Here is a 17,486-nt window from a genome sequence, read left to right on the forward strand (position 1 = left end):
TGGGACTGTGATCACATAATTGTTTAATGATGACCCTCTGTACAAGCATAGAAGGACAGGTAGTGCCCCTGAAAAGAACCAGAGGACAGATACCTGGTCACTCTATGAATTTAAGCCAGCCCACACTCCTCCCCTGTCCAATACATACACACATTTTCTTCCTATTATTCACCAGTACATCATCGGAAGAGAATTAGCGAAAAATGAAACTTCCTAAGTTTAAAACTTTAGCTCTTATGCTGTGAAACAGACAATTTTTTCTTTTTCTTGGCCCTTATACGTAAAGTGTTTCACAAACATTAAAATGTCATAAAAATCAATTATTGTTCTAGTTATCATTACTAATATCATTACTAATTATTAGTAATGATAATAACAATAGTTGAAGTACTTAATACTTGTGCCTCAACAACTGCTTCTGTGATAATCATCAAGTCATTTGGTCAGGAAAGGAATTATTTCATTTCTATCTTTGCGTCCCTATTACTTAGTATAGAGTCTGGTATATAATAAGTGATTAATACATTTCCGTTGATTGATGTATCCATTGACTTCTCTGTACCTCATTTAACTCATCTGTAAAATGAGAGGTTTAGACTTTAGTTCCCTACTAGCTAAAGTCCTATGAACCTTTGACCTCTCCTTCTGTATACCATCTCCCCATCCTGCATCCACGTCCTAAAGAACTCTACTCCCAGCAAACTCTAAGAGTTGACAAGCATCTTACAAAATAATCTTTGATAAGCTGTTAATGAAGGCAGCCAGGCATTGGAAATACAAAAATATTTTTAAATATAATAAGCTATTGTAAGATACTTTTGGATAAAATATTTTTATAATTTGTATTTGTAATATATAACAATAATAATATGAATATAATAAATAAAGTCTTTTTGCCCAGTCTCTTAAAATATGTCTCTCAATGGTATTTCCACCTATAATTGTTTTTCAATCTCTAATCAAAATTAGTATTTTGTCTTTATTATACTGAGAAAAGAAAAATCATATTTCACACACATGAGCTATTAAGAATTGTAACAAACCTGGTATCATGTTGATGAATCAGAGAAGCCTTTCTTTTAACCTCTAGTCAAAACATAACATGATGTTCAGGTAAAAATGCTTATTTCAATATATTATCACAAGAAATCTATTAATCTTTCTTTTTTCAGATGAAGAAAAACCAAATGTCACATTTATCCATGGCAAATGAGCTACTTATTTATCCATTTATGTTTATAACTATCTAGGTCTTTAGAATAAAAAAGAAAATTATTCTGATGAAGCAGTCAAGGTTTTTCCCTTCTATTTCACTCAGGGCAGAAGGTTTATTTACTTCTTCTGCCAAGAAGCTGATATATAGAGGAGCCAGAATCTTGATCTTGTCCTTATTCCCATTTTGTTGCATTAGATATTTTGGAGAATTTTCCTTTGGCTGAGATTGGTCCTTTCTATGTATTTGTCTCTCTCTCTGTCTCCATCTATTTCTGTGTCTCTGTCTCTCTCTCTCTGTCTCTCTCTCCTTTGCTTCTTTCCCAGTGGTAGAATCCAATAACTGCTATATTCTAACTAGTATAACTTCTATGATTTCCGTTTGTCATAGGCTTGGATAAATAAGTTTATTTAGTATTCACTATGTGTGTTGGTCTTCATGCAATTGACATTTGGTGAGGAGGAATTCAATCCTTTGGGTATATAGCTAGGAGCATTCCCTGCTAGAACCTAGAAATTATTTTCCCACAACTGCGTGTGTGTTTGTCCTTTATTGCCGAAGAAGACCATGCCATCAGAGAAATGATGACATGACTTGCACTTGACTTTGTTTTGAGTGAGGGAGGGCTGTGCAGGTCACCAGCCTTACTACTCCTCCAAAGTCATCTGGATCTAGGGACCAAATATTCATCAGGATGACTGGATATGATCCAGGATGAGGCAATTGGGGTTAAGTGACTTGCCCAAGGTCACACAGCCAGTGAGTGTTAAGTGTCTGAGGTGAGATTTGAACTCAGGTCCTCCTGACTCCTGCTCTGGTGCTCTATCCTCTGCACCACCTAGCTGCCCTTCCCTCAACTGACAATATTTAGAGAGACAGATATATACAATGATAGCTCAGTACCTCCTTTCTGAGGAAAGGAGAGTAGGCTGATCTCCTGCCTCCCTCCAGAGCAGAAATTAAAGTCTCCCTCAGAGAAGAATGGTCAGAGGATACACTAGAGATACCTAACCAATTCTCCCTATGAGCCACAACTGGTCAGACACATGTAGACACACATAGCTTACAGTGGCAATACACACACACACACACACACATTCTACGTATATAACAGTGATAATTGAATATGCTAGTCATTTGGGGCCATAATTTGGCACTCCACAACCTCTTCCCCTAACTAAAATGGCCTTGTGCCCCCTTTGGAAAATTCTGGTTTAAGGTATTCTGCTTGGCATATAAAAAGGTCCTCAGAAAACCCTTCACATTCTACGATTTCATTTTTTTAAAAGTTTGAAGTTCTATTGATTTCATTTTGTGCCACAACACTTACTTGGGAGAATATATTAGACAAAGACGTTTTCATGGAACCTGGAAATTTTCCTCAAAACACATCGTATTTAAGGGCTACTTACCTAGCTAGATTGGCTTATAAAGTTCACAAAGATAACCTGAGGATGTCTTTCAAAGGTCACTCATTTTCTTTTGTGCCCTGTATGCTTCTTGTTTAATTCTGGGCATTTGGAAATAAAATATTTGGAAATAAAATAATAATTATTATTATTAAAATAATGACAATCTTAGCTAACATTTACATAGAACTTATTATATACCAGGCATTGTGCTAAGCACTTTACAATTACTATTTTACAACTATTCTGGGAAGTAAGAAGGGGAAATGAAAGCAAACAGAGATTATTTGCCTACAGTCACATAGCTGCTAAATGTCCAAGGCAGTATTTGAACTCAGGTCTTCCTGACTTTAGGACCAGCACTCTACCCCTGTATCATCTCCAACTCTGTTTCCCAATGTTTCTGGCTTTTCTATTATTTTTTTTCTGTCCCACTAAGCATAAACTTAGATGCAAAGGGAGAACTCCTACCAAGGAAACCTCCTGGAACAAGAGTTTGCTTAGGTAACATTTCCAAAGGAGAAAACGCATTCCCTCAAAGCTTTATGTATTTTCATGAGACTGGAACTATGTTTATTGAATAGATGAGGAAAATTATATATTATTGAAGTCATACTCTGCACATACATTTAGTGGACCTAGTATTTGACAACAATCTTTTAGAACTTCAGATTAAATCACTTCCTTGCTCATATTTGTGCAAAAACATTAGAATGACTATTTGTAACCTGAACTAAGCTCATTAGGATCTTGGTTTTTTGTCTCTCCATTTACCATAGGTGCAATTGGCTGATGAATCTAAATGCAGTTATTGCCTTTCTGGGAATATGTTATATCCAGCAATCAGTGGCCAGAAATTTTGTTTTCCTTATTCCATTTATGTCTATGCTTATGGCCCTGATTACTATTCACATGGTACACAGTGAACTGATTTACCAACCAGAAAAAGGTAGGTGAATGTCCTTTGTGAGTATTACCATTTTATTTTTTACTTTTCCCATTTCAAAGAATCACAAAATTTTTGAGTTTGGAAGAATTTTAGGAAGAAACATCTAACCTATATTCCAAAAGAACTTGTACCACAGCAAATCGCAAAAAAGGGACTTAGAGTTGCTACCAGAACATCTCTAATAAAAGGAAAGAGTCTGCTACTTTCCCAAACAGCCCATTCTACTACTGGACTGTTCTAATTGTTAGGAAGGTGTTTCCTTATATCCCATCCACTGATCTTGGTTCTCTGGAATCAAACAAATTGAATCTTTCTTTCTTATTCAGTCCTTCAAACACTTAAAAACAGAAACTATATCCCCTCTAGGTTTTCTCCAGACAGAATATTCCCTCCTTCAACCCATCTATATGGCAAGTATTCAAAGTACTGCCCTTCTTTGGATTATTTCGATCTAATCAGTGAGCCCTTTCAAACTGAACACAGTCCAACAGATATGATCTGACCAGAGTAGAGAACAGAGAAACTCTTACCTCCCTCTTCCTGGAAGCTTTTCCTTTCTTAATTTAGCCTCCAAATTGCTGCCTGCCATATCTCACAGATTCATTTAAGCTTACAGTCCCCAGAAATCTTTAGATCCTCTTCTAAAGAAACAGGACCTGGAATAGTGTAGGTGTTTATTAACATGCTTATTAACTGTTTATTAACTGACACATTTTGCCAATATTTTTTAAATGTGAAGCAAAATATTTTTAGTCAAAGTTCAACAATTTCCTTTTTTATTAATCCTGTGATTTAATTGGAATATGAAATGCATGAGGAAAATCTCTCTACTAATGCAGATTAGCACTAGCTCTCCAATTTATAGCCTTAGAGCACTGCCTGGGGTAGTGAAAAGTTAAGTGACCTGCATGGGATCACGCCATGGTTATGTGTCAGAAGCAGAACTTTTATCCTTATTAAATTCCATCTTATTAAATTCAGCCCAATATTCTAGACTGTCAAGATCTTTTTTTGATTCTGACTATTATTTACTCTTACTTATCCCTCCAAGTTTTGTCACATTTACAAATTTAATAAGCATACTATTCTGTCTTTATCCAAATCATTGATGAAAATGCTAAATAGTATAGGTCCAAGCACTTATCCCAGAGGCAATGTACTAGAGATCTCTTGCTAAGCTAACAACAAAACATTAATGATTGCTTTTTTTTTATTTCAGCCCCTCAGCCAGTTCCAGATACATCTAATATAATCTAGTTGACATCTTTCTATCCTTTCTACTAAAACAGCAAGAGGTATTTTAGTAATTTTTTGCTAAAACCTAGGTAAACTCTACCTATACCAATTTTGTTTTCTGCTAGTTTATACTGTCAGAAAGATATTAATATTAATCTGGAATGACTAGCTCATGCTGGCTCATTGTGACCCTTTTCTAGAGTTTTACACGTGAAACCTTTAATTATTTATCCCAGAGTTCTGCTAGCAATTCAAGTTAAGCTCATTGGCCTATGTATTTTGCAGGTTCCATTCTTATTTTCTTTTTGAAAAGCAGAACAAAATTTGTTTTTTCCCATTGTTGCACTACCTCTCCTTTTCACTATTATCTTTTCAAGTATCTTTGACAGCGACTCAGCAATCACATCTGCCAGTTCTTTCAGTCTTCAAGGTACTTCTATACCTTGAATTCAAGGACAGCTAAGTACTCTCCTACTATCTCCTTACTTATCTCTTCTTATTTTCTCTTTGAACTCTTTTTACTGTTTGAATTTCTGGTTTATACTTTTTCTATTTCAAGATATTAATGATTACATCCAGTAATAATATTCCTTGTGGGTTATTCAAGAAACATTTATTAAGGAACTACTGTGTGTCAGGCACTGTCCAAAGCACTGGAGATACAAAAAAAAGGTAAAAGAGAGTCCCTTTCCTCAAGGAGCTCACAGTTAAATATGGAGAAACAATATAAAAAAAGAAACTGAAAAGCAGAGGGGGTAGGACAGAAAAAGAGAAGGAGAATACCTGCCTAAGGGGCATGATGAAGTCCTGCAGACAAGTGGGAAATGATGAGGTGTCTGCCTGGACCCCCTCCTTAAATAATGAGTTTTCCTCTGCTGAGAGATCACATTCTCTTTCATTTAGCAAATACTCCTCAAGAACACCATAGGCAACAAATTCTTAGTGTTGTAGACAATCTGTTGGCAAATTTCTGCTAATTGAAGGGATGGAGGGTGGAGCAATAAATTCCTTCCAAAGCCTCCCTTTGTAGATCAACTGCTCTTCTTGGCTTCAACTCAAGAGAGCACCATGCCCTCTCAGTTTCCAGCTTCCTTCTGAATATTGTTTTCCCTCATTACATCGTAAGCTACTGAAAAGCAGAGACTCTCTTTATATTTGTGCCTGGCACATAATAAGTGCTTAATAAATATTTATTGAATTGAATTGGATTGCTAATTGAGTGAAGCTAGTCTTTAGGTCCATTCTAGAAATCTTTTGCATTTCTTAGAATCTAGTAGTATTTGTATTTTACTGGTATGACTTTCAAGAACCCCAGGTAATATTAAACATACATTCTTAATGCTTTACATTTTTGTAATGATTTTTAAAAATCAAAAGCCTTTTATGATATATTATCAGACTTTATCCTTATAATAAAATAACCCTATTGGGTAGGCATTGCAGATACCATTTTAAATAACTTTCCAATGTTACACAAGTCAGTAGATTGTCCATGGCCATAAGACCCTAAACAAGCCCAATCTCCTCTTATCTCTGAAGCTAAGGAGCGTTGGCCTAGCACTTAGATGGGAGACCACCTGAAAATACCAGTGCCATAGGCTTAAAATGGAGAAAGAAATGGCAAACTACTCCACTATCTTTGCCAAGTAAAAGGCAACATTGGCATGCTATAGTCCATGGAGTCATGAAGAGCCAGACATAACTGAACAACAAGAAATGGAAAAATTTGAATTAGCATCCCAGGTCTGATTCCTAATCATGATATTTTGACATTCTAAAAGACCTCCAATTTATGAAATATTGATCAAAAGTTATTGGTTAAAAAATAAATCACTTGCTGACCAACTTTCTGGTTGGTCAAACCTTTCCAAAATTTGCAGTTCACAACTGAGTCACAGACCATTGCTGAACTCATATGCAAACCTACCAGAACTTAAACTCCACGCGCAAAGCTTCCGAGAATTTCAGATGATTTCAACACCACTAAAAGCCCTCAGAGTGGAGTGGGAAAATGCTGGTGATAACCTAAAAAAAAAATCTTAGCAATCTACAATGATTTCAGTGATAACAAGATTGCCTTAATAATTAACAACCCATACTGGTTCCTGTGGCAGAACCTCTACAGCACTATTCCTGGATCCCCAAGGGAATCTGTAAAGGAGCTATTCTGAAGCTTAAAACTAGGGGTAGGGGAACATTCAAATCCTTAAAGTGATCTTGAAGCTTTCTTTCTGCATAATCCTGAGATGTGAGGCGTTGATAGGAATAGGAAAATAGATGTAAAGGAGAGAGATTAACAAGTCTCAGACTAACAAAGAACAATATAGATTTTCCAGGTTTTTCTGAAATCCACCTGCCCATCATTTCTTATAGTACAATAGTATTCCATTATATTCATATATCACGAATTGTTCAACTATTCCCGAATTGAGGGCATTCCCTCAATTTCCAATTCTTTGCCACCACAAAAAGAACTGCTATAAATACTTTTGTATATGTAGGTCCTTTTTTTTCCTTTTTATGATCTCTTTGGGATATAGACCTAGTAGTGATGTTGCTGGATCAAAGGGTATGCACTGTTTTATAGTCCTTTGGGCATACAATGAGCAGTATGGGGGGAAGGGGAGAAATCACTATTAATTATATACACTAGAATATAATTATGGTCCATTTTGCAACATGATTTGTCCCCCCCACAAAAAAGGAGTGGATTTCACGATCAAAAGTCTATTTGAATGGGAAGGGTTGAATTGTCTGGATAAATATAAATTCCCTGAATAGTTTTCCAACTTTGTTTCATTTCAACCTGAGTAACATTTGAAAATTTGTTAATATAATGGAGGGATTTGACTTTTTTGAAGAGGGTAGATGTATTACTATGTTGAGGGAAAAAAGGGATTCTATTTACTAGAAATACAGCATATGACAAAGAACATGGAATATCAGATAAAACACCTGTCCTTAAGTGCTAGCTCTGACATTTACAATGTGATGATATAGTGGGAAGGCACTTTATCTCTCTCTGAGTCTCAGTTTCTGAATTTGTAAAATGGGAATATTTATTCCTTGAAATCTGAAACCTAGTTTATCATGAGAAAAGCATTTTGGAAACTATAAAACCCTTTAAAAACATGAGCTATTGTTATTATGAACTCATTCTCTCTTTTTAAAAAATTTTGGGCGGAGCCAAGATGGCGAAGTAGAAAGACGCACATACACATAGCTCTGAACCCACAAACCACAGAACGGCTAGAGGGGACCAAGCCAGGGCGAATTCTGCACCCAGAGACCACGGAATATTGGAGTGAGGGAGATTTCTGCTCCCGAGAGACCTGCAAACCTCTCGCGGGGGGTCCTTCACGCCATGGACTGGGCGCCGGGACGAGAGCAGAGTGCAGCCCTGCCGCGACGTAGAGTGCAGCCCTGCCGTGGCCACGACACCGTGAGGAAAAGATCCGAGAGGGCTACGGGGACAGGATCGCCAGCAGCCACGCTGGTCTCCCCACCCACAGAGGGACCTTCAAACCTCTCGCAAAAGGTCCGTCGCGCTGCAGACGCGGAGCCCAGCCCGGACCTGCGGCAGCGGCCGCGGCCGCGGCTCCGAGAGGCATAGATCTGAGAAGGCTCCAGAGACGGGATCTCAAGCGGCAGCACTAGCCCCCCCCACCAACAGGTGACTGACGGGGGTAGGTGAGAGAGTCTCTTTGGCGGGTTGAGAGGGGAGTGGGGTGCCCCCATGGCTCGGGCCCCCCCAGGAGATAGAAGCTGAGAGGTGGCTGCAGACAGGGGCTCCCCAAACGGGCAGGAGCCTGGATCCATTGTGGAAGGTCTGTGCATAAACCCCCTGAGAGAATCAAGCCAGAGAGGTGGCCCTGCCCCTGACCTCAGCACATGAACTTAATTTAACACTGAATAGCAGCCCTGCCCCCGCCAAAAACCCTAAGGCGGGAAGCAGCATTTGAATTTCAGTTCCCAAATGCTGGCTGGGAGGACCAGGAGGTTAGGTGGGTGTGAGGAGAACATTCAGAGGTCAGGCCACTGGTTGGAGAAAATGCCAAGAAAAGGGAAAAGAAATAAAACTATTGAAGGGTACTTTATCGGAGAAAAGACACTTCCTCCCTTCCTTTCTGATGGGGAGGAACAATGCTTGCCATCAGGCAAAGACACAGAAATCGAGGATTCTGTGTCCCAGCCCACCCAATGGGCTCGGGCCATGGAAGAGCTCAAGAGGAATTTTGAAAACCAAGTTAGAGAGGTGGAGGAAAGACTGGGAAGGGAAATGAGAGGGATGAGGGAGAAGCATGAAAAGCAGATCAGCTCCCTGCTAAAGGAGAACCAAAAAAATCTTGAAGAAATTGGCACCTTGAGAACTAGCCTAACTCAGCTGGCAAGGGAGGTGCAAGGGGCCAATGAGGAGAAGAATGCCTTCAAAAGCAGAATTAATCAAATGGAAAAGGAGATTCAAAAGCTCACTGAAGAAAATAGATCTTTCAAAACTGGAATGGTATGGATGGACGCTAAGGACTTTATGAGAAAGACAGGTATCTCAGAACATAGCGAGAAGATTCGAAAAATGGAAGATAATGTGAAATATCTTATTGGAAAAACAACTGACCTGGAAAATAGAATCAGGAGAGACAATGTAAAAATTCTGGGACTACCTGAAAACCATGATCAAAAGAAGAGCCTAGACATCATCTTCCATGAAATTATCAAGGAAAACTGCCCTGAGATTCTAGAACCAGAAGGCAAAATAAATATTCAAGGAATCCGCAGAACACCGCATGAAAGAGATCCAAAAAGAGAAACTCCTAGGAGCATTGTGGCCAAATTCCAGAATTCCCATGTGAAAGAGAAAATATTGCAAGCAGCTAGAAAGAAACAATTCAAGTATTGTGGAAATACAATCAGGATAGCACAAGATCTGGCACCCTCCACATTGAGGGATAGAAGGGAATGGAATAGGATATTCCAGAAGTCAAAGGAACTAGGACTGAAGCCAAGAATCACCTACCCAGCAAAACTGAGTATAATACTTCAGGAGAAAAAATGCTATTTCAATGAAATAGAGGACTTTCAAATTTTCCTGATGAAAAGACCAGAGCTGGAAAGAAAATTTGACTTTCTAACACAAGAATGAAGAGAACCATGAAAAGGTGAACAGCAAAGAGAAGTCATAAGGGACTTACTAAAGTTGAACTGTTTACATTCCTACATGGAAAGACAATATTTGTAACTCTTGAAACATTTCAGTATCTGGGTACTGGGTGCGAGTACACACACACACACATGCACACACGCACACATACATAGAGACAGAGTGCACAGAGTGAATTGAAGAGGATGGGATCATACCTTAAAAAAAAAAAATGAAATCAAGCAGTGAGAAATATTGGGAGGAGAAAGGGAGAAGTTATATGGGGCAAATTATCTCTCATAAAAGAGGCAAGCAAAAGACTTATTAGTGGTGGGATAAAGAGGGGAGGCAAGAGAAAAACATGAGGTCTACTCTCATCACATTCCACTAAAGGAAAGAATATAATGCACACTCATTTTGATAGGAAAACCTATCTCATAATACAGGAGAGTGGGGGACAGGGGCACAAGCAGGGTGGGGGGGGAGGATGGAGGGGAGGGGATGGGGAGGAGAATGCAATATGAGGTTGACACCCCTGGGGAGGGAAAGGACCATAAGAAAATAGAAGTAAAGGGGGACAGGATAGGATAGAGGGAAATATAGTTAGTCCTATACAACACAACTAGTATGGAAATCATTTGCAAAACTAAACAGATAAGGCCTATATTGAATTGCCTGTCTTCCAAGGGGAAGGGGTGGACAGGGAGGGAGCTAAAGAAGTTGGAACTCAAAGTGTTAGGACCAAATGTAATGTTCTTACCACTGGGTAACAAGAAATACAGGTTAAGGGGTCAAGAAAGCTATCTGGCCCTACAGGACAAAAGAGAAGACGAAGACAAGGGCAGGGAGGGAGGATAGAGGAGAGAGCAGATAGGTCACAGAGGCAATTAGAAAGCTTGGGTTTGGGGGGGGGAGGGGATAAAAGGGGAGAAAATTGTAACCCAAAATTGTGTGAAAATAAATGTAAGATAAAAAAAAAAATTTTGATATAGTTCAGATAAAAATAGTTCTAGGATAAGTTTCTACTCTGTTGTTATTATTTTTAAATATCATAAACTATTGTGGCAATGGATGAAACCACTTAGGGTTTTTTTTTTTTTTTTTGCAATTGAATAAAAGTACTAAAAAAAAGCTTAGCTTCTATTGGCTTCCAGAAAACAATAGGATGATTCTAGTAAAAATCTAATAGCTAACGTTTAAATACAACTTTAAGGTTTGCAAAAATTTTACATACATATGTATATATATACATACATATATATTCATGTATATATGATCTCATTTGATTCTTATAATGACCATGGAAGAATATGACATTATTGTTCCATTTTATAGCTGGAGAAACCAAGGTTGACATCAATTAAGAGACTTGTCAAGAATCACAAAGCTAGTAATTGTCCAAGCCAAAATTTGAACTCAGGTTTTCCTAACTACAAGCCTACCTTTCACTGAGCTGTGTATTTCTTTGTTTTTATGCTAGGTTTTAATAGTTTGAAAGCTTTTAATTTCATGTAACTTGAAAAGTATAAATATTTGGTATGGAGACTAATAAAAAACATTCTTAATTTTTTACAGATCAGTGTTCTGTCCTAGTCACAGGTCAGTCTCTAATAATACTCAAGTTTCACTAAAGTTTATTTATTAAATTTCCAAGGCAATTTCAAATTCTTTACATATATATAGTACAAGGATTTGTTATATGTTACTTTATGAAAGACTCTACCTACAGGTCAAATCTTTCTTGGAATTCAGTAGGTATTTTTGCAGCCTGAAATGATATGTGGCACAGTTAATACCATTTATTTGTATTATCTGCATGAATCAATATTTCTGGGCTCCTTAAAAATGACCTACTCCTGAATTATCATCATAATCACTATTATTTCTATAACTAAATTCTCAGGACTCAGATATTTCTCTGTGTTATGAATAGCATTACTGTTTCGTATAAAATCAGTATCAAAATAGAAGAAGCTAAACCTTCTTAGACAGATTAAACTATCTTTCCTAACCTTCACATACCACCATACAAGGGTTGGTGTGAAGAGCAGTGGAAGACCAAATAGCTGCCCTCAATATATGTTACTCAGGGTGAGAAGTTTCCTTCACGATATAACCTTCTCAGCCTCTACTGTCATCAGCTTTACTGCCTCCAGTTCTGAGCTGCTGAGTATTATGATGAGTGGGTATTTCCCCTATGCAATGACTCAGAAACATCTCCTGTTCCCCTAATTTCAGTGATTAAATCACCACCAAATTTTGACCTAAAATATCTCATCAAAATCTTATTCCTATCCAGCTCATTATCATCATTTCCTAGTTCTTACCTTCCTCTGCCATTCCCTTCCACTGTGTCCTCTGAAATCTCCGCTCTCTCACTAAAAAAAAAATTCCCTTGTCTTATGCTATACCCTTGTGCTAACCTTCAGTTAGATTTGTATCAAACATATGCGATAACCCCTACCCCTATCTGCAGAAGTGGAGTGCTGCCCTGATTTCATCCAAGCAGCTAGATGGGTGTGTAAATTAACAAATTTTGTTATTACCAATTTACACTATGAGAGTTACAGCTAAGAAAGTGAAGCAATATATATCATAACATTCATCATAACAAAACATGAGTTGGCCAGACATGGATGCCAATAAATCTGCTCCTAGTCTGAGGAAGTGATTTATCTCTCTTGAGATGGCCTTGTGCAATATATCCTCATAGTAGAGGTAGGAACAAGAGTATGTGATGGGTTGGAGCCTTAATTCTTGAAATATCATTGAAAGGTTTAGGAAATCAACTCTATGGTCTATGAAAGCAAATACCAGCTGGTACATAAAAGCAACTTCCTGTTCTTTGGAGAACAAACACCATCATTAGTATCAAAAAATATCCTGGCAAGAAAGACCACCTAAAGATGCTTCAAAGACCTGACTCACTGCAACAAAGCTAGAATTCTCAATTATTACCATAATGGGACAGAGAAGCAGCTACTATGGTTGAATTCAGACTTTACCTAAGACCAGAGTCTCAGAAACCAAATTTCATAATTGAGAACATATTTAACAGTAGACCCCAAAGTTTGTTCCCCCATGCAGAAAACTTTCCAATTGTGTATCATTCTCTACAATCTTGAGATTTTAAAAAAATTGATAGTGAACGTAAATTTCAGTCAGATTGTTTGAAACCAATTCCAGTGTGTTTAAAGACCCAGGTAACTGACCAAATTTTCCTTCCTCCTTGTACTTGAAAAAGATCTAATTATTGTCACCTTCTGTGATTACACAACCCTTGAGGATGGGAATCCAGATCAAATGCCCCATATCTTCATTCTTTGAATAGCAAGATCCTACCTTCTCCTCTCTTAACCCCTGTGAAAGCCTGTTAGATGAAAGCTTCACTTGCCTTACTACTACAGCACTCCATTCTCTCACTTTCCACATCAACTTATCCCTCTAGAGTTCAAACCTTCTTTGCTCTCTCTTTCCATTGTTTAGTGGAATTTTCATTTCACTGTCAACAAGTTCTTTCATTTTAGACTTCTTCCTATCATGTTTCTTCTATCTTTATGAATTCAATTAAATCCAGAAGACATCATAAAAAGTATAGAAGCCAGTCACCCTTTCTAGTACAGGATGTATCTTCTCTTATGTTCCCCAGCACCTTTGGATAAGGAGGCGTAGACATACTCTTTGCTATTTGTTGATACTTCCAGATCCTAATTCTTCTGCTATGACTCAACATTCTTTCTTCCATTGAAGTTCATGCCATTTCTCTATATTACCCTAGTTCCTGATCCTAGATCCTTTTCCACAAGCCCCCCTGTTTCCATCTTCTTCCAGTCTATTACCTTTACTTTGGTCACATTTTTGTGCCTTCAAAATCTTGACTTTTAATTAACTATTTCAATTACACACTATGCTTTCTAGTGAATTCCTTGACCCTCTGTCCTATCAATTCTCATGCATGACAAAACTCCAACCCTGGGTTATCTGCACCATTCATCTTCTCTACTTCTACATGGTCTTCTACACTCTCTCTTCCTGACTCTTTCTCTGAAGAGAGTACCTCACTTCCTACTTTGTGCAAAAAAGATAGCTCACCAATCAAGAATATTTTGTTCTTCCCTATTCTACACCTTTAAACTCAACCCTCCCTTCTCATTTCCTCCAGTCTCAAAGAAGGAAGTGTCACTTCTGCTTTCCAACCCCAAAATCTCTACTTTTATCCTTGATTCTATCACTTGTCATCTTCTCTGCATGCTCTTCTCTGTTTCTATAATCTTTCATCTCTTTCTGCTGTTTATGTCCAAGTCACCCCTCTCCCCTCCACCAAAAAAAAACCTGCCACCTACTTACCTGTCCTATCATATCCAAGGGTGTACTAGGGTCAGCTCAATTCAGCTGGCAAGAGCAGTTTAAAAACTTTTCAATGTGAAGATTTCCACCTCAGAAATCTGCAAAGAAATTAATACTTCAGTCATTGTTTTGCTGATTGTCTAGATTTAAGAAAGTGGTGGAAAAAATGTTAATAATGCTGATTAAACTTTAAAGTGTGTTGTATGTACTTTTTTTGGAGACTAACGTTAAAGATTTACCAGCTGAACCCCAGTCAAAATACTAGAAATACCATCTATGCCAACTGCATCTACTTCTTTTGTTCTGACTCACTTCTCAAGGTCTTGCAATGTTTTCTAGACTACCCCCCCCTCAAATTTCTCCAAAGCTTCCAGCATGCTCTTTATTGTTAAATTTAATTGACTTAGTTCTTCTACTTCTTGACAGCTTTCATATGTTATTTCTACACTCTTATCCACTCTCTCCTTGTGAATAAATATTCACATATTTGTCCCCCTTTAGTTTTCATGGAATAAGTCTCTTCCAGTTCTCTTCCTGTCTCCTCAGTCTCTTTTGCCTGATCTTCATCCATGTTACCCTGAGTGTGAGTATTTTGCAAGACTCTATCCTGGGACATCTTTTCTTATGCCTTCTCACTTAACAATCTCATAAGTTTTCATTGCTTTCATTATTATTTCTATGCAGATGATATTTAAATCTATCTATCCAGTCAAATGCCTCTCATGAGATCCACTCCTGCCTCATCAATTGTCTGTTGGACATCTAAAACTGAACATTCAATAGACATTTTAAATGTAACATGCCACTCCCATGGACTCAGCCTCTTCTCTGAATTTCTTTCTTTGTGTTAAGGTTACCAGCATTCTTCTAATCAGTCAGGTTTTCAATTTTATCATCATCACTGAATCCACCTTTTTCCCTTATGCTCTATATATGATCAGCTGCTAAAGTTTGTTGATTCTACCTCAAAAAACATTTCTTGTAGTCACATGGTCATTGTTTTATGCTTTTATCACCTCTTTCCTCATGGGCTTGTTTAAGAAGTAGCCATGGCATGGCCTATTCAATGAATGGGCATTACCTCACCCTAAGTGAGTACCTGCATAGACTTTTTCCCTAAAGGGCTCAAGGTCTCCCAGTGCATCCTGGCTCATCTCCAGTCATCCTGATGAATATCTGGTCACTAGATTCAGATGGCTCTGGAGAAGTGAGGCTGGTGACCTGCACAGCCCTCCCTCGCTCAAAACAAAGTCAAGTGCAAGTCATGTCATCATTTCTCTGATGGCATGGTCTTCTTCGGCAACAAGAACGAGAACCTCATGGGCACCAAGAATTATCTTTCTCAAGGATGGATCCAACCTGTGTCAGTCCCTGTCTCAAAACTCTTTTATTCCTTCCTATTGTGTCTAGGATAAAAGGCAAACTTCTCAGTTTGACATCTAAAGCTCTTGATGCTGTGACTCAAATCTACTTTCACAGGCTTATTGCACATTTCTGCTCCAGCCCAAATCATCCATTTGCTCATCCACAGACTCCATTCTACCTCTCTTCTCTATGCCTTACATAAGCTACCCACCTCACCCTTCATGCCAAAAAAATTTCTCAATTTTCAATTTCACCTCTTGAAATCCCTAACTTTCTTCAAGGTTAAGTATATATACTACCTCCTTAAGGAAACTTTTCCTGATTCCCCTAGTTGTTAATTGTTATATCCCTCTTCAAATAAATACATACACACATATGTGCATATATATGTGTGCGTGTGTGTTTATATATGCATAACTACATATATATGCATATCAAATAGAATGGAAGCACGTTGAGGGCAAGTATGGTTTTCCATTTTTGTCCTTCTATCTTTAAGCACTTTGCTCAGTAACTTGAATATAATAAACACTTAATAAATGCGTCTCTATTTGGACGGAATTTTATTGAATTGGTAGTGAGAGAATAAGAATGAAAGAGTCAAACAAACTGATTCCTGAAAAAGAGGGATTAAAGTAAGTCAAGTAATAAAATATACTTTTATTAAGCACTTGCTATGTGCCATGAACCAGGAATATAAATACAAGCAGAAAAAAAAGATAAATTCTGCCCTTGTGTTTACTTTCTAATGGGTGAAGACACACATAAAAGGAAGCAGAAAAGCCAAAAGAAGGGACAAGTTAATAATTTTGAAGTGAGATCACAGGACAGAAAGAGGAAATAGCCTGAAAGAGTAGTGATTGGGGATTTCAATTATTTAGATATTCAGATGAACACACAGACAGAGGAGTTCTTTCTGTCTCCCTCTCTCTGCCTCTCTCTATCTTTTTCTCCTTATCTATCTATCTATCTATCTATCTATCTATCTATCTATCTATCTATCTATCTATCTATCTATTGTCTATCTATCTGTGTCAAAAAACACTGGCAAGCATCCTCTTGACCTTTTTTATATAATAATTTGCTTATTCAAACAGTGAAGGAATTGACAAAGCAGAATTCTAATCTGATTTTCTCCAAGAGAGGAAATGATTGCTAGAAGGTAATGAGAAGAAATTTGGAAAAATGTGAACACTATTACAGTATGGACTAAAGAAAATTCTGAATTTTAGGAGCAGATTTCCATGATTCAGAGTCAAAACAGGTAGAATTGGATGGATTTGACATACTGTAGGGGAACTCAACTACAGAGATATAGGAAATTCTCAAGAACAAAATTCTAAAGAAACACAGAGAAACCATTCCAACAAGGAGGAAAAAATAGAAGTTGGCATATGTGGGAAGAGAGAGAACTCTGTACAGAAAAAGATGTAAGGGAAAGCAACAGAAGATGAATAGAAAAGCGTAACAATGTCAGGAATGTTAAAACTCAGAATAAGTTAAGGTTGGTAAAAATAATTAAGACAATAAAGATATGTTTTGTTAAACTGAGGGAAAGAGTAGAATCAATAAAAGAAACAGGACTATTTCTTGGGGTGGATGGGATGGTAATAATTGATATCTTATTGAATTTGGAGCCATTTATTTTTTTATCATTTTCTCTCTCAAGAAGAATGACAGAGTGAAAAGAACAGAGCAAAAATAGCTAATGGGGGTTAATACTCAAAAAAGTAAGGAGATAGAGTGCTTAGCTGTCCTTGATGTATTCATCTCACCTGCCCCAAAAGAATTACATTCTTAGGAACTGAAAGAACTGAATCATTAATAGTA

General features: G+C 37.6%; 2 protein-coding genes across 2 annotated transcripts in view; one reads left to right on the forward strand and one right to left on the reverse strand.

The window, feature by feature from the left end:
- The window catches only part of MGST1 (microsomal glutathione S-transferase 1), a 718,478-nt gene that overhangs the window by 177,423 nt on the left and 523,569 nt on the right, over positions 1-17,486 (reverse strand). The gene's annotated exons all lie outside the window — the stretch shown is intronic.
- Positions 1-17,486, forward strand: part of SLC15A5 (solute carrier family 15 member 5) — a 157,045-nt gene that overhangs the window by 31,518 nt on the left and 108,041 nt on the right. The window contains exon 3 of the mRNA XM_072650557.1: positions 3,402-3,571. Coding sequence (XP_072506658.1) covers positions 3,402-3,571 — 170 coding nt within the window. The remainder of the gene's footprint in view (positions 1-3,401; positions 3,572-17,486) is intronic.

The sequence above is a fragment of the Notamacropus eugenii genome, chromosome 3 (genome assembly GCF_028372415.1).
Source record: "Notamacropus eugenii isolate mMacEug1 chromosome 3, mMacEug1.pri_v2, whole genome shotgun sequence".
NCBI lineage: Eukaryota > Metazoa > Chordata > Mammalia > Diprotodontia > Macropodidae > Notamacropus > Notamacropus eugenii.